The 27,846-nt window shown below is 50.9% G+C and overlaps 1 protein-coding gene and 1 long non-coding RNA gene across 10 annotated transcripts in view; one reads left to right on the forward strand and one right to left on the reverse strand.

Moving 5' to 3' along the window:
- Window positions 1-27,846, reverse strand: part of SIPA1L3 (signal induced proliferation associated 1 like 3) — a 237,245-nt gene that overhangs the window by 87,870 nt on the left and 121,529 nt on the right. For 6 of the 8 annotated variants that reach the window (XM_042919979.1, XM_042919975.1, XM_042919974.1 and 3 more), the window contains 2 exons: window positions 10,082-11,902; window positions 6,508-6,638 (listed from right to left, as the gene is read on the reverse strand). In XM_042919979.1, the coding sequence (XP_042775913.1) occupies window positions 6,508-6,638; window positions 10,082-11,594 (1,644 nt within the window). In that variant the 5' untranslated portion in view covers window positions 11,595-11,902. The other 2 variants (XM_042919978.1, XM_042919977.1) reach the window with 2 other exon arrangements.
- On the forward strand, window positions 13,010-26,670 carry LOC122208678. 2 transcript variants are annotated; one of them, XR_006197320.1, is made up of 4 exons: window positions 13,010-13,128; window positions 19,275-19,379; window positions 20,683-20,829; window positions 26,496-26,670. It is a non-coding gene; the product is annotated as an uncharacterized LOC122208678 (long non-coding RNA). The 2 variants fall into 2 exon arrangements; XR_006197319.1 differs by having other exon boundaries at window positions 13,013-13,128; window positions 19,275-19,353.

Below are 27,846 nucleotides of genomic sequence, written 5' to 3' on the forward strand. Positions count from 1 at the left end.
ATACAGTAAAGTACTCAACACATGGAAGCATACCTAAAGGAATGATCACAGAGTGAACACCTAGGTAATCCCCACCAAATCAAAAAAGTATTTTCAGCCCCCCAAAACTCCTTCCCTCCTCCCCAAAGGCAACTCCACCCTGACTTCAAACTCCAGAATTTATTTCTGCCTGTTTTGGAGCTTCAGGCAGTTTGTATTCTTTTATATCTGGCTTGTTTCTCTCAATGCTGTGGATATGAGATTGGCCACGTTGCTGTGAGAAGCGGCTGTATTGCCACAACGGATTTATTCCATTCTACTGTTGAGCACGGGAACCGCTTCCAGTGTTGGACAGCTATGAACACTGCTCTTAGGAACACTCACAGGAGCTCCTCTTATTGCACATGAACAAATCTTCTTCTGGGTCTATACCTAGGAGGGCAACTGCAGAGTCACTGGGCATGTTCATCTTTAATTTTCCTGAACTGCCCAAGAATATTCCAAGCGGTTGTACCAATTCATGTCCCGCTAGCCCTGAGAGTCCCTGTGGCTTCAGGTCCTCACTTGTACCAGCTCAGGCTTCTCTATCCACAACGTGAGCTGACCATCAGGTGATGCCATGCCCAGGGCCAGGCACGCAGCTCCAGCCCCAGCAAGGCAGCATGACAGGGTATTGGCAGCAATACCGGGAAAAACACCCCCCCTCAGGGGATTGCTACAAGCACCCAAGATATACTTGAAGCTATGATATAAAGACTAAGGATGAGATGCCAGGGTGGCTCAGTTGGCTAAACATCTGACTTCAGCTCAGGTCATAATCTCGTGGTTCACGAGCCTAAGCCCCGCCTAGGGCTCTGTGCTGCAGCTCAGGGCCTGGAGCCTGCTTCACATTCTGTGTGTCTCTCTCTCTGCCCCTCCCTGCTTGTGCTCTGTCGCTCTCTCAAAAAAAAAAAAAAAAAAAAAGACTAAGAAGGATTAATCAGTAGTACCTGGAAAAACATGCCTGTCCTAAGTCAACAGACACAAGAGATGGCAAAAATAATGTGTCACGGCATTGCCTCTAAGCATACAGCTTGCCAAATAGGACCTGGGCAAGAGGCATGCATGGAAGGAATGGAGTGATCTTGTGTTCTGGAGTTCCCAGCTGTAGCCTTGGTAATTAATAAAAAAACAAGTAGCTTTTATCCTAAGGACAGTAGTCTTGAAACAGATCATGAAAAGCAACCATGTTGGATGCTTTGCCCTGCCAGTCTGGGAGGCCCTGGGATTGTGGGTTTCAATCAATGCACCAATTGGATCTGTTTTTGTATCCTGCTGACACTGGCCCGCAGCGCCCTCTGCTGGGGCCAAGCAGAAGCATGGTCCTGCACCTCAGTCTTTCTCCCACTCTAGAGACAGGTGGCCTACTGTCACATTTTGGCTCTGAAGACTTGACCAAAAGCCACTACTTGAAAAGCTCCCAGCTTTGCCTTCTCTGCTGGGGAGATTAAGTAGGGCACTGGCAGGGCACAACGAGTGGCCATCTCTACTCTCCACCTGGTCCTGTCTGTCATCATTGCCTACCTGGCCTATGATGATAGCTGCCTTCTGGTCTCCCTGCTCCCACACCACTGCCACCCCGGCCCAGGCCACTCTTCCTGCAGCAGCTTGAGTCAGACCACGCCTCTCCTCTGTGCAGAACGGGCTAGTGGCTTCCCATTTCTCTCCAAGTAAAATCTATACACCCTGCTCAGCCTGCAAGGCCCTGTGTGACCTCATCCTCAACGATACCCGGCATCATCTCGCTGAGGGTAAGCAGTCACACGAGCCATAGAAAAGTCTCAAGGCCATGTATGCAGGGAGGTTTCTGTTTGCACAGGTTGTTCTTTGTTGGCTCCTGACTTAGATGCATTTTTCTCTGCTGGGTGGTGGGTGCACGCGTCGGGGACTTCTGGGAGGTCACCTCGGAGTCTGTCTGCCTGGATTCAAGTCCTGACTCTACCCATTCCTTAACTGTGTAACCCTGGGCAAGTTGCTTAATTTCTCTGTGCCTTTTTCCTCATCTATAAAATGCAGATAATGACTCTCTCAAAGGGCTGTAAAGATTCAATAAGATAATCCACATACAGTGCTCAGCTTTGTATCTGGCATCCAGTGAGCGCTCAATACATGTTAGCCATTATTATGTATACACGTGTCAAATGTATTTGTACAAAACCATATGCATAGTTAAGAATTTACATTTCACCTTTAATAGGAAGCTATAGTTGACTTTTCTCCCCACTTAACAATATGCTTTGGAGATTATTTCCATAAACACACACACACACACACACACACACACACACACACAGACGATCAGAGTCCTAGTGATTCTGAAGTCCTAGTCGATTCACACTATTACACTTGCTTTTTTCACTTAATAGGAGACTCTCCCTTTTCTACTTTGTACACTTCCTTATATACTTAAATTCTTAATGAGTGACTGTTACTTTTTAAATAAAAAAGAAATGACAAATCCAAACCTCTAACCCTAAGAAAATCAAGGCCCATCAAAAACTCACGTTTGCTGGGCTAAGGGGGACTTGTTGGGCTTGGAGGCCAGACCGTCCCTGGTTGCCTGGGGTTTTCCTGTGTCCTGGGAGAGACACGCCAGCAAAGGGCTCAGGCCAGGGCTCGTCCTGTCCAGGCTGGGCGGGGCAGGGGGAGGGGGCACTGTTCAGGCGTGTGATGCCAGAGCCCAGCTCCAAGTCTGTTCCTGCCCTGGCGGGAAGCTCAGTGCTGCCAACGCTCACAACCCATCTGCCGGGAGATATGGGCCCACTCGACTGTCTGCTCAGCGGCCGGGGGTGGCCATCTGGGGCAGGCCAGCCTGCTGGCCTGGAAAACAGCCCAGGCGCTTCACCCTGGACCCCACACCTTGGTTTACGGGAGCCTAAGATATGTACATGTGGACAGGAGGATAGAACTCTGCCCGTGAACTCCACCTTTGGTTTCTGGCATGGCCCTCGGACCCTGGCGGGGGGTGGTGGGGACAGTGACAGGCCAGGCTCGTAGTAGCATCTACCACTTGGAGTACTCACTGCCTTACAGCCTCAGGCTACCACCTCACGTGTGCGAGTCCATGAGAACCTTCCCTGCCGCTCTAGGAGACAGGGAACAAACAGCACAGAGCCCATTCACAGATAAAGAAACTGAATCCAGGGGTAAAGCCAACATGATCACATGGTTAGTAAAAAACCAAGGTCACATGGTTAGTAAGTGGCAGAACTGGACTGAACCCAGGGCTGTCTATTCCCAGAGCTAGAATTCAAACCCCACAGGCAGTGTGCTGAGTGGTTAAGAGCCTGGGCCCAGGCCCCGGGAAGCTTTGGTCCATGTCCCAGCTCTGCCATTGGTGACTCTGACAAATGATGATCTCCCTGGGCTTCAGCCTCCCATCCTCATCTGTAGAATGGGAATAATGGGACCCATGTCATAAGACTGTTGAGAAGATTTGGGCTTCACGCATATAAAACATTTAGGACACTGTCTGGCAAGAATGTGTGTTAAAAGTGTTAGCTATTATTGCGGATACTGTTGTTGTTACTACTGGGGGCTGTGGACTGTCCACCTTGTCGTCATGATAGGAAGGGCTTGAGGAAGAGGCACAGCAAACCTTGCTGGCCACTGCCCGCCCTCCAACTCAGGTGATGAGGTCCTCAGGTCTGAGTGCCCAGTAGGGCAGCTCCACCAGGAGCTGGGCTCGGGGCTGAGCCTGCATGCATGTGGGGTTAGAAAAAGGCCCGGTTGTGGCTGTGAACCTCATGGTGGGCCAAAATTCACAGGGCTGCCAGGAATGTGACAAGGGGACAGTAGACTGAGACCCTTACCAATGGCTAACTTCACTGGGGTCTTCCCAAGTGCCAGGCCAAGCACTGCCTAATGTGTAAGCCCACTGGATCCATGACTATAGAGATTGTAGGGACTGTGGGAAGACTGGGATTCCCAAGAGGGAAACTGAGGCTCTGAGAGGAGAAGCCAGGTGTACAGGTTCACAGCTGGTGAATGGCTGAACTAGGAATCCATACCAGGTCTCCAATGTGCCAGATGTGATCATGCCTCAGGACCTTTGCAATGGCTGTTCCCTCTGCCTGGAATGCTCTTGTTCTAGATGTCCACATGGCTCCTTCTCTCATGTCCTTCAGGTCATTACTCAAATGTTATCTTCCCAGTGATATGTCCTTGACCATTCTGCCTAAACACTGAACCGCCCCTTACACTTATCTCTTCCTTGCTTGACTTTCTACCTTGTCATCACTTACCACATTGTGTAATTTATCAAAGTATGTGCGTATTGTCTGCCTCCCCCACAAGAGTGCAGCAGGGATGACAGGTAGTGGTGCTGGGTGAATCTCTGCCGTGTGGATGAATCCTGGACCTGTGTCCTGGGGCCTCAAGAGCCTCATGCCGATCCTGGGGGGGTGGGTACTGGAGGCTTGTTTTGTGGGTGTTGGGGCTAGGAAGTGCGTGGAAGCAGGCACAAGGCAGGAGCAGCACTGAGCCGGTTTCAAACTCACTGAATAGGAACCACAGCAGAAACAATATACCCCGACCCAACATCCCCGCACCCAAGTCTCATGACTCCCAGTACATGCAGTGCAGGCCGGTATTTTAAAAATTCATTCTACATATTCCATTTTTATTAATAAGAAACAGTAGCACAAAAGCGCTGGCACTAAGCTGAGTTTGTAACTCATCAGTGGGTCTGCTGTGCAGTTTGGAGCCCCGTCAGTGGAATCCCAGAGGCAGCCGAGTGGGGCTAGAGAGCAGGCCAACTCTTCCCCTTGCCACTTACTGGATGCTGCTTTGGGCAAAGCCCTCAACCTCTCAGGGCCTTGTTTCATCATCTGTCAATGAGGACAACCGGGCCTTCATCACAGAACTGTCGTGACACTTAAGTGAACGAATGTACATAAAGGGTAAAGAAAACATCCGACACACTGTTATTAAGTAGATCTGCAATGTCACGGCAGTTGTAATGAAATATTATTTGCTAGTGTTTGTTATTTCACCCAGCAGTTCCCCAGATGACGTGACACAATCTGATGCCATGTGAGCTGTCACGTCACATTCTGCCCCAGTGCTCATCTGGCCAGAAAGGTGAGGAGAGGGAAGAGGGGCTGGGTGACAGAGGTGCCGGTGACGAGGAGAGGTGGGGGCGCTGTGGGACTGCCTCCTCTAAGCTGCCACAAAGCCTCTGTGTCATCCACTCCCCCTCAGCAAGAGGGTCTCCGTGAGGGGATGGGGCTAGGGTCCTCGGTGTACCATCTGCCAGTCTGGATGACGTCCAGGCTCGGCTGGCCTCACACCCAAAGTCCTTGGCGGCAGCAGCAGGCTGCTGGGGTCCCACCAGGACCTGGGCAAAGGCCAGGAACAAGGCGGATGGGGCAATGCAGGGCTGAAGGATACCCACTTTGGGGGGCCTGCCCAGCTGACTACCATCCCTTTCCTGGAAAGCTCTTCCTTACTTGGGTCTTTTGGAAGTCTGCTGTTTTTGCTGGCCTAGCGCCCCTCTTGGCAGAAGAACTGCCTCCCCCAGGTGATTCCGACTGAACTGTCAATTACAGTGTGCTGCCCTGTCCCAGTGGAGCACACGTGATCCAAGCAGAGCCAGTCAGAGTCCTTCCCACAGATTTGGCAGCAAGTGTCTCTTCCTTGTGGAGGAGACGTACAAAGATGTAGAAGAGTTGAGCAGCCAGTCTCCATTTTCCCATGACATGGAGAGAGCTTGCTGGTGGCAGAAGAGAAGAGAATGACATTCACAATGCAAAAAAGCAGAGCTTAGAGGAACAGAGTGGTCTGGAGGCAGAATATGGTGACATCATTTGAGTGCCTGGATCCAGCTATGCCTGAAGCTAGCCCTACCCCGCCCGGATTTGCAGTTATATGAACCGAAAAATTCTATTTCTGGCTTGAACCAGTTAGATTTCTGTCAATTACAATTGAGAGTCCTAATTGAGCAGGATGCCCCCAGCAGGCCTTGTTCCCTAGCCACGGCTGATATTTAGTCTAGGGGAAGACCTCCTCTGCCCAAACCAGGACAACGGGTTTCTCTACTCAGACTTGAAAGCACTGCGAGTGTTTTGAGCTGAGCGGCACCAACAGCAGTGCCTGCTGTGGCTGAGATTCCCCAATTCCTGCCGTGCCTGAGGCTTGCTGCCTTAATTCTTTCCATTCTGCAGGACATCTCATGATCCTGAAAGGATCCCTTACACGTCTCCCTTTATTTCCTATTCTAACCAGAGTGAATCTCTTGTACAATGTAAGTATTGTGGGCTCTCCAAGATCCCACTCCTGGCCTGGCCCCTTATTCACTGAGCCCATACAAGTCACTTCATTTCTCTGAGTCTTAGTCTTCTCTTCTGTAAAATGGAGACACGAACAGAAGTGCTCTCGGGAGGTTATTAGGAGGACTGCGTGAGGTGAAGCAGGGGAAGCACCTACCACAGAGGGTGAGGGGCTATCGAGCTGTAATTTACGTAAACTAATAACGGTGATGCCACTTACCTCACGGGTCCGGAAGATGATCCTGTACTGGTACTGAGGCCCGTGGTCCTTGTGGTCCTCCAACTTCTCCCGCTTGATGCTCACAGCCACTGGCCCCAGTTTCTCGTCCACACCAAAGTAATTGGCATGTTCTGAGAGGGAAGCGTTCAGAGTGAGTTCTCTGGGAAGGAGGGGTGATGCCCGGGGCAGGTTCTTGGGCAACCCATGGGATCCTGCTCACACAAACCTCCCGCCTGGTCATGGCCACACTCGACAGAGAGACTGACGGCAAGACCTGACTGTGCCACCTCAGCCAAGTCACAGAACTTTTTTGAACCTCAGTTCCTCCATCCGAAAAACGGGCGCCCTGACACTACCCGTAACTCATCGAGTTGATGTGAGGTGAGGGTGAAATGAGACTACAAATATTAAATGCTTAGCACAGTGTCTGGCACGTAAAAAACACAGCCTATGGTTATCCCAGATTTGCAAACGTCCATCATTGGCTCAGCTGCCAACCAGCCCTGTGAAGCGGTTAAGATTCTATTCTACCGCGCTGCTCGCAGGACTCAAATCCGGGGTGTCTGCCACTAGGTTAGATGGACGGCCCAGGCCAAGGCACTCCACAGCACTTTCATCAGGAAAACGGGAGCAGTAAGGCTGGACACACCTCTCAGCACAGTTGTGAGGATCAAACAGGTTAACAGGCGTGAAGCACTTAGCACAGAGCCAAGTACACAGTAAGCACGAAAGAAATGCTAGCTCTTATCATCCCAGGGCGTGATGTTTGTCACAGAAAAGGGACCATGATTCAAGTCCCCAAGCATCGCTTTTAGCCAACCATGCTTCTACACACCTAGGATACTTAAACGCTACTCTTTTCCCTCCCTCAATAGAGCCACTGAATCATGGAGCAGGTCTCCTGTTCTCTCCCCTAAAGAGCAGCTGTTTCCCCCTTTCTCTAAAACATGCTGCTGTTTTCTAATCCTTCCAGCAAACAGTTTTTTCCAATGTGTAACCCAAGGGTTTCCTGCTTGTGGTGGATAGCCACCGGCAGCCTGTCTTGACTCAAGTCAACATCCACCCCTTGCCAGAAATTCCTTCCCATCCCGGTGCTCTGAATATTTAGCTGATGGTTCCTGTTCTCATGAGATGCTTTTAGTGAACCAAAAGCTTATCGAAGGCCTAAATAATGTGTTAATTAACGGTGCCAGTCAGACCAGTACCTGCACTGGGTTAAACCATCTCCCCAGCAGGTCAGAGAGCATAAGCAGTATCTGCTCCACAGATAATCGGTTCATTCCTAAACATCTGCAGGGCTTGTTCTGTTTTGTTTTCTCCCGAAGCATACCCAGCGCCCTGCATTCCTGGCATATAGCAGGCGCTCACTGAACAATGACCGATGAGGAATTTATAAACTTCCAGGGCTACCAAGAAGTCCAATTTTGAAAGAAAAAAAATTTTTCTTAAATAAAGCTCCCTAGTGAGTACTTACTATCTGCCCAATGAAGAACTAAGTGCTTTAATGTACAATTTTATTTGATCCTCACCAATCTTACGTTGGTATTTCTATATGTGAGTTGGAAACAATGTGTTCTCTGTTGGTTAGGTACAAAAATGTAGAATCAGGTTTTGACTGAGTCATTCAAATCCTCTACAGCCTGATTTCTTGACCACTAGATGGGTGAATTTCAGAGAGACCCTGTCAGCGTCTCCCACTGATTGTTTACTTCTCCCTGTAGCCTTATCTGTTTTTCACTTATATCCCCCTAACCCAGGTTGCCAGGTGCACAAACATTCACAACTTTTCTCATTAGCAACTGTCTGGAACTTTCTTTTTCCCCATCCTTTCGATTTCTGTGTCCTTTTGTTTTGGGACATGCGATGCTGCTACAATCGTCTCCATTCCTCACGTGAGGACAGAGTCCCAGGGGTGAAATATGTCATACAAGCTAATAAGCTATGACACAGGCACCCTGAACCCAGGGCTGTCTGGACTCCAATGCTGGAGCTCCAGAGCCTGCACGCACTCTGAGCCCTGTGGAATGACTTAGTTGAAATTTGTTAGGTTTGACTAGGACACTGGCTGAAAACAATTTTTTTAAATAGTTGCTGTGGAGTACTAGCTGCCTATCCATTCTATTCTGCCCTTCTTTTCAAGAAAAACCCTCTATTCTTAGGGGAGGAAAAGGGGATTTGTCTAGTTGAAAACCTGTTATTTCCCAGCCTGCCTTGTAGATAGGAGTGGTCAATAAGCAGCAGTGGCTGGATGGGGCTTCTGAGAAAGCTTTTTAAAGGGAGGTGATTTGACAAGAGATCTGCCTTTTTGCCCTTACCCTTTCCTCTTTCTTTGCCTGGAAATATGGATGCGACAGCTGGAGCTGCAGCAGCCATCTTGGACCAGACCACCTGAGGGCTGGAGGACATGCACTAAGGATGGCATTCCACTGATGCTGAGGGGTAACCACACCAGCCCTGGGCTGCTGACCTCCAGACTTCTTTATATCATAGAAATAAGCTTCTATGTAGTTAAAGTCTGTCACTGGCAGTTATGAGCAATTCTAAACCAATACAGTTGTCAGCATTTAAAAATTAGGAGAATCCGCATAAAAAAAAAAAAAAAAGCTTCATTTCAGAAGAATCCTGAAAGATCGGAAAGGCTGGCAACACTGGGTTTGCCTGTATTTCCTGCATGACAACGGTGAGCTGGAGCTGAGCAGGAGCTGCCCTTTGCCCCAGCCCTGCCCGGCTCCTGTAGCTGCCTGGGTTCTCTGCACGATGCTGTGTTGTCTCCTCAAACTGTCCCACCAGGACTGATGAACCTAATGATGCAGGAAGCCCATGTCTCCCTCATGTTAACACCTTCTAAACGTCAATAGCTCCACCTTCAGAGGGGATCCAGAACCTGCCTGCTTAGTCCCGCACTCATGGGCTCCCAACCTGGATGTGTCCATCATCCTCTCCTGCTTGGATTACTACAGCAGCCTCCTCCCTGGCTTCCCTGCTTCCCCCTCCCCCAGCATCTGTCCCCCAGGAGGAGGCTGTGAACACCTGAGTCACTTCAGGGCCTTCTCTGCTCCTCAGAACTCTCTTGTGGCTCCATCTCACTCAGGGCAAAGACAGTGAGAGTCCTCGTCATGACTCACAAAGTCCCACACTGTGTGTCTCGTCACCTCTCTCCCTCAGCTCCTGCCACACTCTCTCAGCCACTCTGTCCCAGCAACACTGGCCTCCTCCCTCCTCCTTTAGTGTTTCAGGACTATTGAACTTGCTCTTCCCTGTGCAGGAACACTGTCCCCAAGCTCCACACAGCTCCTTCCTTCAGCTCTGTACTCAACTACCTAGGAGGTCCTCCCAAACCATTCCCTATTGCAAGCGAAGCCTCTGACCTTGACACGATTTCCCTCTCCCTTACTTTATGTTTCTCCATAGCACTTGCCACCCTATGCTGCCTTATATATTTTGCACATTAATCAAGTTTTTTTTTGTCTTGCTCCCCACCCCCCCCCCCCCATGTGGGTGGGCGCACATAGGGAATGCATGAGCGGCGGGGGTCCCGGGGACAAGCCGCTGCCACCCGCCTGCCCCCCGTCACCTCGACCCACGAAGTGGTCCTGGTAGTAGCGGGCGCCCAGGTCCACGTGCTCGATGCTGTACTGCCGCGGGCGGCTCTGCGTCCTCTGCTGCTCCTTGGGCACCTCCAGCACCGAGATGCTGGCGTTGGTGCGGTGCGCGCTGAGGGCGGGCTCGGCGGGGCGGCCCTCGCCGCCGCTGCCGCCCGGGGAGCCCACGGCCGCCCGCGAGAAGCTCACGTTGCGCTCGCACTCGCCGCCGATCTCGTTGCGGAAGTGCGGGCAGCTGAGCAGCAGGTCGTTGCTGTTGTCGTCGCCCAGGTCCTGCTCCAGGTTCTCCTTGCAGTTCAGGTCCTCCGTGCTGGGGAAGGCGGCGTCCAGGCCGCCCAGGCCGTGGGCCCGCGACGCCGAGAGGGCGGCCGTGGCGGAGGCGGCCGAGGCGCCCGTGGTGGTGTTGCGCCGCTGCGCCGTGGCCACCCTGTTGGCCGCCGCCTCGTTGAGGTCGAACAGCATGCTCTGCACGTCAAAGTGGGCGAAGCTCTTCTGGCAGACCCACGGGCGGCCGGCCTCCGGGGGGCTCCGGCCCTCCTCGGCCTCCCCCGGGGCCCGGCCGGCCTCGCCGTCCGTCTTCCCGCTCCTCAGCTTCCGGAAGATGGACGAGTCGGCCGCGTCCCCGCCGCCCAGGCCGCGCGCGGGCTTCTTGCGGGCCTTCTCTTTCTCCTTGGCGGGCTGGAGCACCAGGAGGCTGTCCTTGGCGGGCTGCCCGTTGCGGGGGTCCCCCTTGGCTCCGCCGCCGCCCCCCGGGACGTGGGGTCCCGGATCAGCCTGGAGCAGCTCACTGAGGGGCTGGGGGCCCGCGGCCTCCGGCTGTTCGCTGCGGAACTCGTTGAGAATGTCGAAGAAGCTCTGCTCCGGCACGCCCTGCACATCGATGGAGGACGTGCTGCCGTACTCGCGGAAGAGGGGCAGGGCCCCTGTGTGCCGGGGTCCCCGCGGCTCCCCCGCGTCCTCCGCGTCACACTCGCTGAGGGTGATCTCGCTGCTGCTGCGGTGCCGCAGGGGGAGGAAGGCCCTGCCGGGGGACCGGGGCCACCCGTCCTGGAATTCCACATCTTTGGACCTTCTCCTGGAGAGTCTGTGGAAGGCTTTGGGCACTGAGGAAGCCGGGGTGCTGACAGGAGGCTGTCCGTTCTGTACGCTCCTCATGGAATGGGCCACCTTTGTGGCCTTCGTGCCGTCTGCGTCCTGTGAGGGGCTTGGGTTGTTCTGCTCTCTCAGGGCGTCCCGCTTGGGCGGCCAGTCGGCCACTCTTGCGCGCACACCCATCTTGGGCACTGCAGGGGTGGTGGGACTGGGGCGGGTGGTGGCGCCGACTGGGCTCTCACCAATGGGCTGCGGCATGCCCCCGTTCTGGACCCAGAATCCCATGGGAGCATAGTCCCCTGCGTGTGGCCCGGGGAGGACATCGGCCCCCCTGGCCCCACAACTGGCTGCCAGATCCACACCATCACTGGGAATGGGCCGATAGGTGGTCATAGTCCACGGGCACTGGAGTGCTACTGGCTCCCGTGAGCTGCCGAGTAACTTTATGGGGTCCCCTGGCCCTCAGCCATTGTTCAGGGCCGCCAGTCCCAGGATGAAGGATGCTGGCCCTTGAAGCCTGACCGGAAGGTTGTGAGCCTGTGGAGTCCAGTTCTCCACCATCGCTGTGGACAACCGAGCCGGGACAACCTCAGGAGGCAGGTGCTGTCCTAGGGTCTCCAGACTGGGCGGCTCAGCAGGACAGAGCAAGCAGTAGATGTGGGCGAGGGCCAGCAGGCTGCTGGGCTGTCTTCCCTGCCATGCTGAAAAAGGAGAGAAGGCAAAGGTGAGATGTGATGTTACTGTTCCCAGAGAAACTTTTTGTGTGACAGCTTTATACTCATTTAAAACATTTTTTATTAGAGAAAATTTCAAACATACCCAAAGCAGGGGTGCCTGAGTGGCTCAGTCAGTTAAGAGTCCGTCTCTTGATTTTGACTCAGGTCAAGATCTCACAGTTGGTGAGTTTGAGCCCCACACTGGGCTCTGCACTGACAGTGCAGAGTCTGCTTGAGATTCTCTGTCTGCTCCTCCCCAACTTGTGCACACACACTCTCTCTCAAAATAAATAAACAAAATGTTTTAAAAAACATACCCAAAGCAGAATAGTGTATTTATTGAGCACCCGACAAGCTTTAACAACCATTAACTATTCGCCATTTCCGTTTCATCTACCCATCCACTCCTACACTTTTTTTTTTTTTTGACAGAATATTTTAGAGTATGTCCCAGGTATCAGCTCATTTCACCTATAAATACTTAAGCTTATATTATCTAGCAGTCAAGGCCTTTATTTTATTTTTTTTAAGGTTTATTTATTTTGAGAGAGAGAGAGAGCGAGCACACACACTTGCTTGCAAGCCAGGGAGGGGCAAAGAGAGAGGGAGAGAGAATCCCAAGCAGGATCCACTCTGTCAGTGCAGAGCCCAATGTGGGGCTTGATCTCACCATGGTATCATAACCTGAGCCAAAATCAAGAACTAGATGCTTAACCAACTGAGCCACTCCTAGTAGTTAAGCCTTTAAAAATTTAACCAAAAATACTCTCATCACACCCATCTAGATTAACAAGAATTCTTCAATATCATGTAATACCTCATATCTGTATTACATTTCCCCCGGTGTCTCAAAGGTTTCTTTTAGAGTTGGTTTGCTCAAATCGGGATTCAAACAAGATCCCTACTCTAATTTGGCAGATAATATTTCTTAAGTCTCTTCTATTCTTTACTGTCCCCCTCCCCCCCCGTCACCTTTATTTTGATGCTATTTACTTGTGGAAGGAATGAGGTCATGCAACCCGTGGAGTTCCCCACTTTCAGAATCTGGCTGGCTGACTTGTCCATTGTGGTGTCATTAAACACATTCCGCCACCCCCTGTGAGTACTGCAGGTAAAGGCTGGACTATTGTCTATCTGTCCTGCAATCTGCCTGACCAGCCACCCCACCAAAAAAGGAAGTAAAAATGACAGATGAGTCACCATGAGCACTGGTAGGTTTGGGACAGGGGATGGCTCTGGAACTCTGTGATTAATAGATACCATGAACATCAGCTTCTGTCGCTTCTTGGCTGAGATCTCCCCAGTGGCTCCTTACTGAATTAGAATAAAATCTAAATTCATCTGCTCGCCCACAAGCCCCTCAGGCTCTGGTCCCTGCCAGTCTCCTGATGCCTCTCCCCATCCTGACTTAGATCCCATCACACTGGCCTTCTTTTCTGTCCTGTTGACATATCGAACCCCACCCAGGATATCTGGATATCCTTCCTCGGTTCTTAACCAGGCTGGCTCCCTTGTATGATGTCAACTCTCCAATGAAGCCTTCCTTATGAAGGGAAGCCTACCAATGACTAACGGTGCTTTCCGAGGAAGGAGAAGGCTGTGTACGTGTGTGCGTGTGTGTGTGTAGGGGGCATTTCCTAACCCATGTCCTTAGGTATGGAGTGAGCTGGCAGAGAGAGACCCAGGGGGAAGCATGAAGCAGATTATTCATGGAGCAAAACAGGGAGGCAAGCCTGTAGCACCTGAGAAAGTGAGAACCAGAAGGGGGTGGGGGAGGAGTCGGGAGCAAGAGTTACCTGTCTTCCTAGCTCCCAAGAGAGCATTCCTGAAGATGTAGCAGGGAGGCACACAGGGGAGGGGGCAGAGAAGGGGGAAGGAAGTGGAAAGCCCCCAGAGTCGGGTTGGTTAGGGGAGACGGGAGCAAGGCCAGGTGAGCCTGGGTGAGCTGGAGAGCAGAGATATCTTCTAAAGAAGCAGGTGGGCCTCAGCTCTGGGGACCAAGCTTTGCAGGAATGTGGATGCCAGATCACTGGATTTTTAATTTTTTTTTAATGTTTACTTATTTTTGAGTGGGGGGGAAGGAGGGAGGGTAAGAGAGAGTGAAGGAGACACAGAATCTGAAACAGGCTCTAGGCTCCGAGCTATCAGCACAGAGCCCAATGCGACATTGGGCTTGAACTTGGGAATGGCGAGATCATGACCTGAGCCTAAGAGCATTGGATGCTTAGCTGACTGAGCCACCCAGGATCTTTAAATCCAGAAACTAGAAATCTTGAATTGTATGCAACTTCTCTCAGTTTGAAAACAAAAATAGCAGCAACAACAACGAACTACCATGCAGAGAAGATCTCTAATAGGATGTTCAAGAAACTGCTAACATTGGTTGCCTCTGGGAAGGGGAATTAGACCTCTTTTCCCCCACTCCAAGCCCCCTCTCTGGGTTGGCCGGAGGCATTTTTTTTTTTTTTTTAAGATTATTTATCTTGAGAGAGAGTGCCCGAAAGCAGGGGAAGGGCAGAGAGAGAGAGAGAGAGAGAGACAGAGAGAGAGAGAGAGAGAGTCCCAAGCAGACTCTGCACTGTCAGTGTAGAACCCAATGTGGGGCTTGAACTCCTGAACTACGAGATTATGACCTGAGCTGAAATCAAGAGCCGGATGCTTAACCTACTGACCCAGGTGCCCCTGGCCAGGGGCACTCCTTATGCTTGGCAGTGCAGTCTCACCTCTGGGTCAGCCTGGGAAAGCCTGGCAGATTAGCCCTTTGAGGCCACGTTTGGGTTGGCTGGGAAAACCAGTGGCCCAGACGTGACCCTGACCTGCTTATGCAAGTACCTCCTGACAGATGGGCTTTGCTGATGGCATTTTGTTTCCAGCTCAGTCAGAAACCCCCAATCTGTTTTGCTCCCTCCTGTGAAAACACACAGATGTTCCTGAGGCCCTGGTGTCTTTCCACAGATTCCCTTCCTGGAGCAGGTGTAGCCAAGTCTCCTGGTGATGCTCGGAAGGCTGAGTGATACCCACAGCCTCTCTGGGATTCAGGGACTGGTGCACAATGGTCCCTTTCCAGCTGCCTGCTGTCAGGCTCCCCCCTCCTAAAAGCATGCCCATCTTTCTGATGGGGAACCCCCCATAATGAAGGTCAGACTGCCTGGGTTCGGGTCCTGGTATGCCATGGACTGGTTACTGAAACTGTGATTCAATTTCAATCTGGAGAGAGTGGGGAGAATACCACCTATCTCATGGCCACTACTATCACTATGGTTCCTCCCTTCATATATCTTCTCCCCTCTCCCCACGCCCCCAATTACTGAAGCACAGCCAGGGGCAGGCTCAGCGGCTGAGTGTTCTCTTCTGCGCCTGTCTGTACAAGTTTCTTCTCTCCAGTATTCCTTGGTTCCTGCCTGTTTTCTATGCCCGCTCCTCTTGGCCTCCTGGTGGTCCGTAAGCCCCTGATAAATTCTGCTTCTGCCCAAGACTGTCAAACGTGGCTTCTGCTGCTGGCATAGGAGGACCTTGACTAATACCCACTGCTGTGTACAAGGAAAGCAGCTGGGGACGGTGGATGGGGAAAAATGGGAGACGGCAGCATGACAAGAAGCAAGTAGCAGTGGGAGAGTCAGGTGGGGATGCATTTGGCTGCAAGTAACAGAATACCATCCAATGGTGGCTCGGGCAATGAAGGTATTTCATTATCTTATGTAACAAGCAGACCAGGTATGGCGGCTCCACTCTTGGTACACTGCAATGACATTAGGCACTTTTTTCCCCTCTGCCCCATCATCCCCTGCTCCCCTCAGCGTGCTGCTGGCTTACATCTTTGGCTTTCGACCTCAGAGTGGCAAGCTGGCAGCCATAGCCCCCCTTCTCACCGAACCATGCGCAAGGGGGAAAGCAAGGGATGAGATGAGACTGTTCTTACTTCTTACCCATCTGACCCTCATCAGGAAGGAGAATGTTTGCCGGAACATCCCCCCTACCTCAAAAGACTTTCTTTTATGTCTAATTGGCCAGAATGTGGTCACATATGGCCATTCTAGGAGCAAGGAAAGCTGGGAAAGCCAAGAATCTGGGGTCATTCTGATTGCCCATGGGCCAATGAGGACTTCCGTCTGGGGCTGGCCACACTGGCTCCCTAAAAATGTCATGGTCTGTTAGAAGAGCAGGCACCTAATAGTGTGCCTGTGTAAATGCTCCCAGACTGTCACCTGTGAAGAAGCTGGGGAAGTCTGAGCTGAGAGGGTGCTCCCTTATCAGGCCCCCAAAACTTGGATGCTGAAACAGCAGACAAGTGGCCTCAATGTTCTGGCTCTGAAGGGCCTTGCTCTTCTGTGAAGGAGTCAGGATGTCTGCAGAACCTCCCAGGGCAGAGCAGAAGGGAAAAACACAAGCTTTCCAGTGGCAGACACTTGTGGTTTGCTTCCTCTGTTGTTTTCCAAAAACAGCCCAGATTTCCCTTTGGGAACCTGCGTTCTCTGACTCCCACCCAGTGGGCTAGAGGAGGAGATCCTTCTTGACCATGTAACCTGATCAAAACCAGTGAGACCCAGTGACATGGGTGCCAAGAGTCCTAGGGCTGAAGGCTGTGCTTTACCCTCTTACCCGGAGTTAGGATATGAGGGATGGAATCACTGCAGCTATCTTGTGACCATGAGGGAAGAAGGAAGAACCGTTTGTGAAAGGGGTTGAAAGTTACGGGGTGGATGTGGGAGCTGTAGTCATCATTTTCGTCTGAGTCAAGCTGGACCCAAAGCTACCACAATTGTACTTCCCACCACTGGATGTTTTAGTTACATAACCAAACAACATCTATAACAGCAGCTACCATGAATGTGATCCTTCTAGAGTCCAGGTCCTTCTCTAAGCACTATACATTTGTTATCTCTCTTAATTCCACAACTCTATGAAGTAGATATTATCTCTGTCTTAACATAAGGAAGCTGAAGTGAACAGATCAAGTAATGTGCCCAAGACCAGGTGGCCACAAGGTGGCAGAGTTGGGACTAATCCGGCAGCTTCGTTCCTCAAGTCAGGCAGTCCTGAGTTCAAGCAGGAGCCCTGCGGGTTGCCCAGTGGGCAAAGTCCTGGACCTCTAATTCTCCTTCTCACTGGTGACACAGGGCAAAATAACTCCAGATCCAACTGCTCCTCTGAGTTCCAGACTCGGGTAGCCACTGCTTACTTGACATCACCACATATATATTTCACATGCACTGCAAACTGCAAACTGCACATTCCCAACCTGAACCCTTGACCTCTCCCCATCCACAAAGCCCGTTCCTTCTCAGAATAGTCAGGGTGGGCTAAGTTATGGCCTAGGAACAGAGAACCCCATGTACTAGGGGCTTACCCGACAGAGGTTTGCTTCTTGCTCATACTGCATGTCTACCAGGGGCGGGCCAAGGGCCTTCTCATGTCAGCTCTACTCCCAGGTGACAGAGCAGCGCTTACATGAGACCTGGCCAATTTCACGGGTAAGGGACATGGCCGAACTATGCGACAGTTCCTGCTCAGGAATGACACGTATCACTGCTCTCACATCTGACTGGCCAAATCAAGTCATACATCGAAGACTGGTGTTGACAGAGTGGTATGCCACAATATCTGTCAGAATAGGAATAGCAGAAGCTACTGGCTTCTTCCACATCTCAGGGAAAGGCACTTCCTTCCATCCAAGGACTCCAGCTGGAAACTCCCTTCACATATCCAATCCATTACCCCACATCCTGCTGACTCTCCCATGGGAGCTCTCCCATGCCAGTCTGAGCTGGGTGACTACATACCGTAGCCTCCCCATTACCTCTCCTTCTGCTCCTGGTCCTGTAAGTGCCCTTTGCCATGGAGCGGGCAGAGCAATCTTAGGATTCATATTCACATTTGAATCTTAGCATAAATTCAAATCTTAGGAGAAAATTCAAAATCCTCACCTCAGCCCTCAAGGCTCCTTTCCTCTTCTCCTTGCTTTGGGGGTCCCAGCCACAATGTCCTTCTTTCAGTTCCACATGCCTACGGCTTATCCGCCCTGTTGCCTCAGGGCCTTTGTACCTGTCATCCACGTTGCCCTTTCCCTTACCTAGATAGTTCTCAAGATTCAGGACAAATGTCACTTTCTCCACATGACTTTTCTTCCTCATGAGCCTTGTTCAATCCCCAACCTGAGTACTCAGAGCACTCTTTTTTTTTTTTTTTTAAATGTTTATTTTTGAGAGAGACAGAGGGTGAGCAGTGGAGGGGCAGAGAGAGAGAGAGAGGGAGACACAGAATCAGAAGCAGGCTCCAGGCTCCGAGCTGTCAGCACAGAGCCTGATGCGGGGCTCAAACCCACAAACTGCAAGATCATGACCTGAGCTGAAGTCAGATGCTTAACCGACTGAGCCACCCAGGTGCCCCGTGCTCAGAGCACTCTTACAGAGCATTTCTCTTTGGGGTTACCTGCCTCAGTGTATGTACATCATTTACCATGTAATTAACTGGCCGCCATACGTAAGGTTTGTGAGGCACTGAAATGTGAGAATCTTTATTATTGCATGCCTCTCCCCGACAGGCCTGACATACAGTAGGTCATTAACAAATACCTGTTAAATAAATGAGTGGATGGATGACAACCTCAGACCAGGAGGAGCGCTAGCTCAGTGAGGGTCTGTGACCTGAAGGAGGGTAGGTGGTGCTTGCTTGGTGACCTAGCATGTCTGCCCCTGGGAAGAAGCATGTTCAGGAAGCTGAAAGTAATGTGTGGAGTGTGTGTACGTGCAAGTGTGTGTGTGTGTGTGTGTGTGTGTGTGTGTGTGTGTGTGTGTATGTGTGTGTATGTGTGTGTGTGTGTACACTGCCCCCGCACAGGCCTTTGGATGGGGGAGCAGGTAGGTATCCAAGGTCTCCTTCCTAAGCAGACCTCTGCATCCAAGGGTGCCCCCATCTGCTCCAGGGATTACCTCTTCAAGGAAATGTGATCCAGTCACTGCAATGGGGACTTAGTGAGACCTAAGAGCTCTGGACACTTCAGGGTTGTGGCACCAAGTCTGAGGGCTACTCTCAGAGGCTCAGGGGGAATGATGACCCCACTGCATGCGCCTGGCAATTCAGCAGTTTCTGGGCAGGTACAAGTCGTTCATTCGTCCAGTAAGAACTAGTCCTTACAGCTTATTCATTCATACGACCAACACCTATCACATTCTTCCAAATCATTTAGCCCAAAAAGTTCACTGAGTCAAAAGAGAAAAAGCACTAAAAACTTATTCTTTTATTGAACACTGACCAGGCATGTATAACTCATTCATTCATTTCACAAACACCAAGCACCAAAGATGCATTCATTTATTCACCAGACTTCTCAAGCACCTACTATGTGCTATTGTTGTAGGTGCTGAAGAAAATACAACCCTGAGCAGGACCACACCTCTCCCTCATGGACTTACTCCCAGGAGAGGGAAGCCAGAGAAGTAAGTAAACCAAGAGAGAAAACAAGGTAACTTCAAAGGGTGGTCAGCAGTTTAAAGGAACACAATGTTGTGACAGGGTGGGGCTGGGGGCTGCTCCCAACGGGAGGGCTCATTGTGGGGTGCCAGGTGATAGGAAGAGAGGACGCCTGCCGTGCACCAGGCATGCCGATGGATGAGGCTGACACGCACGGGCAGGAAAGCTGGGAGTGGCCAGCGTACGAGGCCCCGTGGGCTTGTCCAAGGCAGGCGGGAGTGCTCATCCCCACTGTCCATTAGAGGCACCAGGGGAGCTTTGTAAAAGTATAGGTGTTCACAATCCACCCCCGGAGAGTCTGAATCAGCTGCTCTGGGGTGGGGACCAGGCCTGAGAGAGAGCCTTTTAAAAGCTCTGCAGCTGACTCTAATATGCAGCCAGGGCTGAGGACAGGGGAAGGAAGAGAGCAAAGAAATGAGGGCCTGACACCAAGCCCTGATCTGCTGCAAATGCAGGGGGCAAGCAGGGGAGCAGGTGTCCCGCAGGCCCCAACAGTGGGGGTGGTTTGGGGAGGGGCAGGTGGTCCGCAGCGCTGGATGCTGAGGGGGTCACGTATGATGATGATTATCGGTCTGAAGGGCACTGGTGACCACTGCGGGAGGTATTTCGGGGGACTGCTCCTCTGGGAAGCCTTGTCCACATCCTTGTCCCTCAGTGCTGTTGACCTACCCTTTTTGTTTTGTTTTTTTTACCTACCTTCCTTCCTACCATTCCCTAGACACAATCCTCCCCATCCTCCCTTTGGTGAGTTCCCAGGGGTCTGCACACCCCCTGGACTATCGGAGTTAGCCCACTGGAGTTTGAAGCCTCTGAGTATCTTTGGTCCCCCTTGGGACTCTGAGCAGCTCTGAGTCTGCAGTGGGATAGGGTCTACTATGTGCGTTCTTGCACAGGCAGGGTAGGGGGTGATGATGTGGTGATGACAGTAGTAACAGCAAGGCTAACACACACTCGGCGTGTATTAACAGGTGTTGTGATAACTTCACAAAGCAGGGACTTCTAGCAGGACCAGTTTAGAGATGAGGCAAAGGTCCTGTGGCACACCGCTGGTAGGCAGGCAGGACAGCGAGGCCCCAAACCTTGTCAGTGTGGCTCCCACACCTTTGCCCCCAGCGCTCTAAAAGACGTGGCAGCCCAAATGAGCGTGTTGTGTGGATACACAAATGATGCGAGTTATCTTCAAAATCAATTCATAAGGACAAAAACTCTAGAAAGTCAGCATCAGCTCAGCAGATTTCAGGTTAAGAATCTGTTTTCTCTCTCCATGTCTTCCTCCACTTTATTGGAAACCCGAGCATACACAGGCCCACTGTGGAGCTTCCCCCAGGAAACAAAACGGATGGGATGGAACTTCCGGACATCTCATTAGGAAGCCCTGAGGCAGAGACTGCGCCATCAGCCCCAAAACAGGAGAGCAACACCGCCCCCCTCCACGGCCCCAGGTACTACTCTGATCTGTTTTTTACTCTCAGTGTTTCTGACCCCAGATGTGTGGGTCTTCCACACCAAGCAACTCTCCAGTTCTCTGCAGACCCCAATGAGGGTCCTACAATTTAATTTAATCCCGACACTATCTAGAGTTAGCACAGACCCCACAGGCTCAGTTCCGCCAGACTGCCCCCCCCCACCTCAGATGCTAATCACCAGTGGGGGGGGGGGACGTCCCCAGGTTACCCACATGTCTACCTGACTTGATTACAAATTGGGGTTCCCACAACTCCCTCCTCAGGTTCTGCTGTAACAGCTCACAGAACTGAGAGAAATACTTTACTTACTATTACTGGTTTATTATAAACGATAGAAGTAAACAGTCACATGGAGGGATATTCAAGAAGTCCAGAAGGGTCTCGAGCACAGGAGCTTCTGTTGCCATGGAATTTGGGGTGCACCACCCTCCCAGCGTGTGGATGCGCTCATCAACCTAGAAGCTCTCTGAACTCTGTTTAGGGTTTTACGGAGGCCGCACTGTGTGGGCATGATTGATTAAATCACTGGCCATCGGGAACTGATGCAATCTCCAGCCCCTCCCCTCTCCCCAGAGGTCAGGGGGGTGGGGCTGAAAGTTTCAAGCCTCAAATCACAGGACTGGTTTCCCTGGCAACCAGCCCCCATCCAGAAGCTATCTAGGAGGCCACAAAATCACCTCATTAGCATAAACTCAGGTATGGTTGAAAGGGTCTTATTCTAAAGAACAAAAGAGGCCCCTATCACCCAAACCACTCAGAAAATTCCAAGGGTTTTAGAAGCTCTTGGGGCCAGGAACTGGGGACAGAAGACCAAATAGGTATTTTTTATTCACGCCATAAAAACTTGCACTTTCCTATTTAAGGTCAAAGAACCCAGAGCATGCTCTCTCTTTAAATCTTACAGTCATTATACTCAAACTGGAGAGGGTCCCAGGAGTCCGAGTTCCTGAGAAGCCTGTTCTCTTTGATGTGTGTAAATCAAATGATTCTTCCCCTTCTTTGGGGGGAATAAGGGGATGAATTGTAATTATGTGCTTAAGTTTTAGGTGTGCACACTATTTTATTTATTTAAAAAAAAATTTTTTTTTAATGTTTATTTAGTTTTGGGAGAGGGAGAGACGAAGTGTGAGCATGGGAGGGGCAGAGAGAGAGGGAGACACAGAATCCGAAGCGGACTCCAGACCCCAAGCTGTCAGCACAGAGCCTGATGCGGGGCTTGAACTCACAAACAGCAAAATCATGACCTGAGCTGGAGTGGGACACTTAACCGACTGAGCCACCCAGACGCCCCAACACACTATTTTATTTTAAACTAACAATTCCATTTCTAGGAATCTGTCCCTCAGATATTCCCACCAGTGCATGCCAGAAGCCACACCGCCACACTGCCGTAATATGCAAGAGGTGGGAGCAGCCTAAAAGCCCAGCGGCAGAGGATGGGTTAAATGCATTTGGGTACCCCAACTCCAGGGACACAATGCAGCTGTAGTAAACAGTGAGGCAGAGGTAGTGCCAGGTGTCCTGCGTGCAAGATGCCCACATGCCGGGAAGTGAATGGGTACAGCTCATACTTAGAGGAGTGCTCGCTGTGTACCAGGCTAAGCGCTTTACACACATGAACTCATTTAATCCTTATGAAACCCTTTGAGGGAGAGGCTGTCACCATCCTCATTAAAAACATTTTTTTAATGTTTACTTATTTTTGAGGGGGGGGGAGAGTGCAAGTGGGGGAGGGGCAGAGTAAGAGGGAGACACAGAATGTGAAGCAGGCTCCAGGTACTGAGCTGTCAGCACAGAGCCCAAAGCATGGCTTGAACCCACAAACCACAAGATCATGACCTGAGCTGAAGTCGGACGCTTAACAGACTGAGCCACCCAAGCGCCCCACAGCATCCTCATTCTAAAGCCAATGCAACTGGGGCGCCTGGGTGGCTCAGTCAGTTAAGCATCCTTTGGCTCAGGTCATGATCTCACAGTTCCTGGGTTCCAGCCCCGCGTCAGGCTCTGTGCTGACAGCTCAGAGCCTGGAGCCTGCTTTGGATTCTGTGTCTCCCTCTGTCTCTGCCCCTCCCCTGCTTGCACCTATCTCTCTCTGTCTTTCAAAAACAAATAAATGTTAAAAAAAAATTTTTTTTTAAAAAGCCAATGCAACTGAGTCCAGAGAGATTGAGTAACCTGCCCAAGTCACTCAGCAGGAAAGCAGTGTCACTGGGATTTGAACCCAGGCAATCTAGCTTCAGAGTTTCTTCTCTATGGTGCACTTGGTGGAGGGAAAGAGGCAAATTGCAGAATAAAACCAAACAAAATAATGGAGCTTAAATAAAAGATTTCATTAGAGAGAGAGAACATAAATGTCTATAAAGGAAAGGGCCTAGGAGGGCACCCACCAAACTGTTAACAGTGGTTACTTCTAAGGAGTAAAACCTGAGTGGAGATAAAAGGACAACTTTTAAAAAAATTCTGCATGTCTGTGCTTGAATTTGTACAAGCCCATAAGTTCAAGGCCCTCTTCAGGCTCCCCTATGAGGCCCTGCCCCGAATCCACATTCCGCAGAGAGGAGCCCTGTGAATAGGTTTGCATGCTTTCTTCCAGACCCTTCTCTCTGTGTCTACATGGAAATGCTCACAACTGCACAGGGTAGGGGCGTCTCAGGCTTTAAGTTTTCACTTTTGGAAGTGAGCGTGTGAGGAGAATCATGGGCAGGGGGACGCCACGCCCTGAAAAGCCCAGACTCACCTCCACAGGTGAGCCTTGCATCGGCCCCACGCCGACCTTGCCCCTAGGGCTCGTGGAGTCTGAAAACTCCCAGTGGAGATTCCTCCTTGGCCTGGCAAGCTGCTTGTATCCGGACCCACTGAGGGAAGGAAGGGGCACCCCATCTTGTATCCACATGCCCCTCGGTGAAACAGAGGCTGTACTTAAATCCTTAAACTACAATGTCGCCTTCTTTTAGTTTGCTAACTAGTATGGCTGAAGTGATGTAGGTTGAATGCTTGTATAATTACATGCTTACATAGAGAGATGAATTAAAAAAAAATAAACAGCCTTCATAGTTGCTTTTCTTACTTATTATCAGATCCTGGAGATTTCCTGATATGGCGGCTGTAGCTCAGTGGTTGGAAGCAAAGAATACTCACGTTCAATTCCCAGCTCTGCCACTTAATTACCTAGACCTTGGGCATGTCACTTAGCCTCTCTACATCTCAGTTTTCCCATTTGTAAAATGGAGATAATAATAGGACTTAACTCTTAGGGATGTTATGAGTTAATGAACGTAGAGACAGAATATCCCTGGCACACGGGGACATACAAGTATTAGCTGTTAAAATTTTACTTGTATAACAATAAAAAGAAAATCTCAGGCAAACAAATAGAACCAAATGTGGCCTTGGCAGGAGCCCTGGTTGCTCTGGGCTCAGGAGCCGGCTGGCCCGGGGTGGCCTGTCTTGAGCAAGAAGCTGGGCAAGCCCCTCCTTCCTGGGGGGCCCACAGCCAGGCCCATGGGAGGCGCCCCTTCTGAGTCCCTGTGGGGTCGGGTGGGTTAGGCGAGGGTGTTGCCACCTCCCCCAAAGTGCATGTGGATTAAGCATCTTGTTCCAATTCTGGGCATCGTCCTAGTCATTTCAAATAATGAGACTTTGAAATGCAAAGTGAAAAAAGGATGCCCCCTGGAGCATGGGCACGTGCCAGGCCCACCCAGGAGCAGCAGGCCAAGCGTGTGCACTGGGACGATGCGACAGAGCTGCACTGGCTGGAGGATGGGTGAGGGGCCTGGGGTCGGGGAAGCCCCTTCGGGGGAGACTTAAGCAGGGGGACAATCACTGCTCTGAGCGGCCGGGCGTGCCTACCGGGATCTCACTGGCTCTGGCCAGGCCCATTTTTAAGCCGCATGCACTGGTGTACCTGTGACATTTATTTTGATTCTGAAACTTTCTGGTAAACAGCTGCTGCCTGGAGCCCCAAGAGTCCCCACTATCACTGTGTGGGGTGATGCTTTGGGGTCTGCTCCCATGGCTATTGTTGGTTGGGGTGGTGGCTAAGTGTTTAGTATGTCCCCCAACGGGCTCACTCCTGTGACCAGGCCGAGCCTCCTTTAGAAGACAGTGTCTTGTCAGCACGGAGCCTGACTTGTGAACTAATCCCAGCTAATTGCCACCGAAGCCTGCTAAGATCACATCTGTTGGGCTTGGAGATTAAATCAATATTTGACAATCTTGATTAAATACAGCCAGGGAATCCTTGTCAGAGAACATCTGTTAAAGCCCTGTTCTTTCCATCCTGCTCTTAGGGGGCTGACAGAGGGCATCTCAGGCTCTGCTTCTCCTCACCTGAGGAGATTTGGTGGGGGTGTGGGGGGGTGGACAGAAACAGAAAGGCTCCCTGTGGTGGGAGGGGAGGGGAGGGGAGGGGAGGGGACGGGAGGGGAGTGAACCTTGCTAGCCAGGGGGGCACCATCTGCCAGCAATAATCACCTTACCTGCCCCAACCCTGGGGGCTGCTGAGGGCCAGTCCCCAGCCAGCATGGAGTGCTTGCTGCAGAACACTGAACTCGTCTCCTAATGTCCCACTGAGGCAGTGCTCTCGTCATCTCCGTTTCAAAATCAGGAAGCTGAGCTTTGAGAGGAGACAGTGCTTGGCCAAGGTCACAAAGAGAATGAGAGGAGGAATGGGGGTCTGGACCCCCTGGGTCTGCTGACTCCAGGGTCTGCCCTGTGACCTCTCACAGGACCACTCCGCATGAGAGACCAGTCATCAAAAGAAAGAGCAAAAATGGGCACTTGTGCCACCCAGACCCAGACTGGAGGCCTGCTCCAATGTCAGGTTCCCGAAGCTACGGGTTACAATGGCGGCCCCCCTCAGCCCACAGAGCATCCCAGGGGGAGGGCCCTACGGTTTTCCCCAATTTGCAGAAGGGAACAGTGAGACTCAGAGGGGCAAGTTACCTGTTCCAGATCACTCAGTGAGGTTAAAGGCAGAAGTGGGACTGGAACCAGGTGGGTGACTCTATGGCCACCATAACCACAGTCATCTCTAAAAAGCAGGGACAGAGCTGTGAGCAGGATGGGCCTCAATAAATGCCTGCTCTCCATCCCTGAGTGATTTTCAGACAGAAATCAGGCTCATGCTGGGATCCTGGGAGCAAACCCTGGTCCCAATACTCCACCTTGCTGCACTGCTGGAGGAGCCCGAGATGACCCCCCTAAGGTACAAGCCTGGTCCCTCTTAACTCCCTCCCATATTCCAAGTTCCCAGCAATTACCAGAACGGATAGAAACTAAGGAATTGGCTAAGATTATTTAAAAAAAAGAAAAAAAAAAGTCAGGAGGCAGATCCCAAACTGTCTGCTAAGTAAAAGAACCATTGCCAGGGTGCCTGGGTGGCTCAGTTGGTTGAGTGTCCAACTTCGGCTCAGGTCATCATCTCATGGTTTGTGGGTTTGAGCCCCGCATCGGGCTCTGTGCTGATGGCTCATAGCCTGGAGTCTGCTTCAGATTCTGTGTCTCCTTCTCTCTCTGCCCCATCTCCAACCACACTCCTTCTCTCTCTCTCTCTCTCTCAAAAATAAATAAACATTAAAAAAAAAAAAAAGAACCACTGCCACGTGTGGCATTGTTAGAGCCCCTAATTTCTCATATTCCAGGAAGGACTTACGCCTGCCCTGTCCAGTCTCACCCCTACCCTGACATGGAATCTTACAAGGAAACTGGCTGCTATAATCAGAGAATCAACCCAGAAGTCCCAAGAAGAATGTATTCAGAAGAAATTCAGAAGAATGGCACACTCCCTCTTACAATTAAAAAAATTAGTATTAAAAATTCTCTATGCTACATATTTTATACCTATATATCCACCGAGGATGATGCAGAGCAAAGATCTGGAAGGCCAACCTCTACCTGTAAGTGGTTACCCCAGGGAGGGGAGTGACAGTGTGTGTGTGTGTGTGTGTGTGTGTGTGTGTGTGTGTGATTCTATCATTGACTCTGAAGCTCCAAAACTTCCCAAAGTCACGTGCCTCACCTGTACACCCGCAGACCACCTGTACTATTATTTACTTAAGTTAGTCCTTTCAACCAACTCACTTACTAAAACCTTAATAAGACCAGTGCAGGATTCGTTATATTTTTTCTAATACTCATCAAACAAAATGCACAAATATGAGCATCTGTAAAGCCTGCGTATCAATGGAAGTGAACTCTGGTACCAGAAATGTGCTGACATCAAAGCCAGAATGCAGCTTTGAGACATGACTCTGAGCAAAAGAGGCAGACACAGAACAATGTGCATAATTTACGATTCTGTTTGTATAAAGTTGAAAAACAGGCAAAATGAAACCATGTTACTTATACTCTCATCTGCGAACAAATCTTCAAAAGGCAAGAAATGGTGACATGGAAGTCTGGGAGAGGAGTGGCTTCTGGGGGTGAGAGGGGGTGTTCGATGGAGGGGTACACAGAGGCTTCTGGGCTGCTGGCAAAATTTTTTTTTTTTTTTTTTTTACGTTTATTGACTCTAGAGAGAAAGAGAGAGCACAAGTGGCAGAGGGGCAGAGAGAGAGGGAGACACAGAATCTGAAGCAGGCTCCAGACTCTGAGCTGTCAGTCCAGAGCCTGACGTGGGGCTCAAACTCACAAATCGTGACATCATGACTTGAGCCCAAGTCAGACGCTTAACTGACTGAGCCACCCAGGCGCTCCTAAAATTCTTTCTTGACCAGGGCGTTACATAAGTGCTTGCTTTAGAAGTGTTTCCTAAACTGTGTATTTACAATTTACATACTCCTCAGTGCAAATGTTAGGTGTCACAGTAACAAAGCTTTAAAGCCTTTCGCACTGGGTGAATTCTTTTTAAACAATGAGATTGTACTATTACATGTGTAATCTTAAAAAACAAGTAAGACCCTCTTTGAAGACCTGTGTGTGTTTGTACACACGCCCCGCCCCCACCCCCAACACACCCCAGTCATTCTCTGCTCCCCTGGCTCAAAATTCACT

This window comes from Panthera leo, chromosome E2 (assembly GCF_018350215.1).
Source record: "Panthera leo isolate Ple1 chromosome E2, P.leo_Ple1_pat1.1, whole genome shotgun sequence".
Lineage (NCBI taxonomy): Eukaryota > Metazoa > Chordata > Mammalia > Carnivora > Felidae > Panthera > Panthera leo.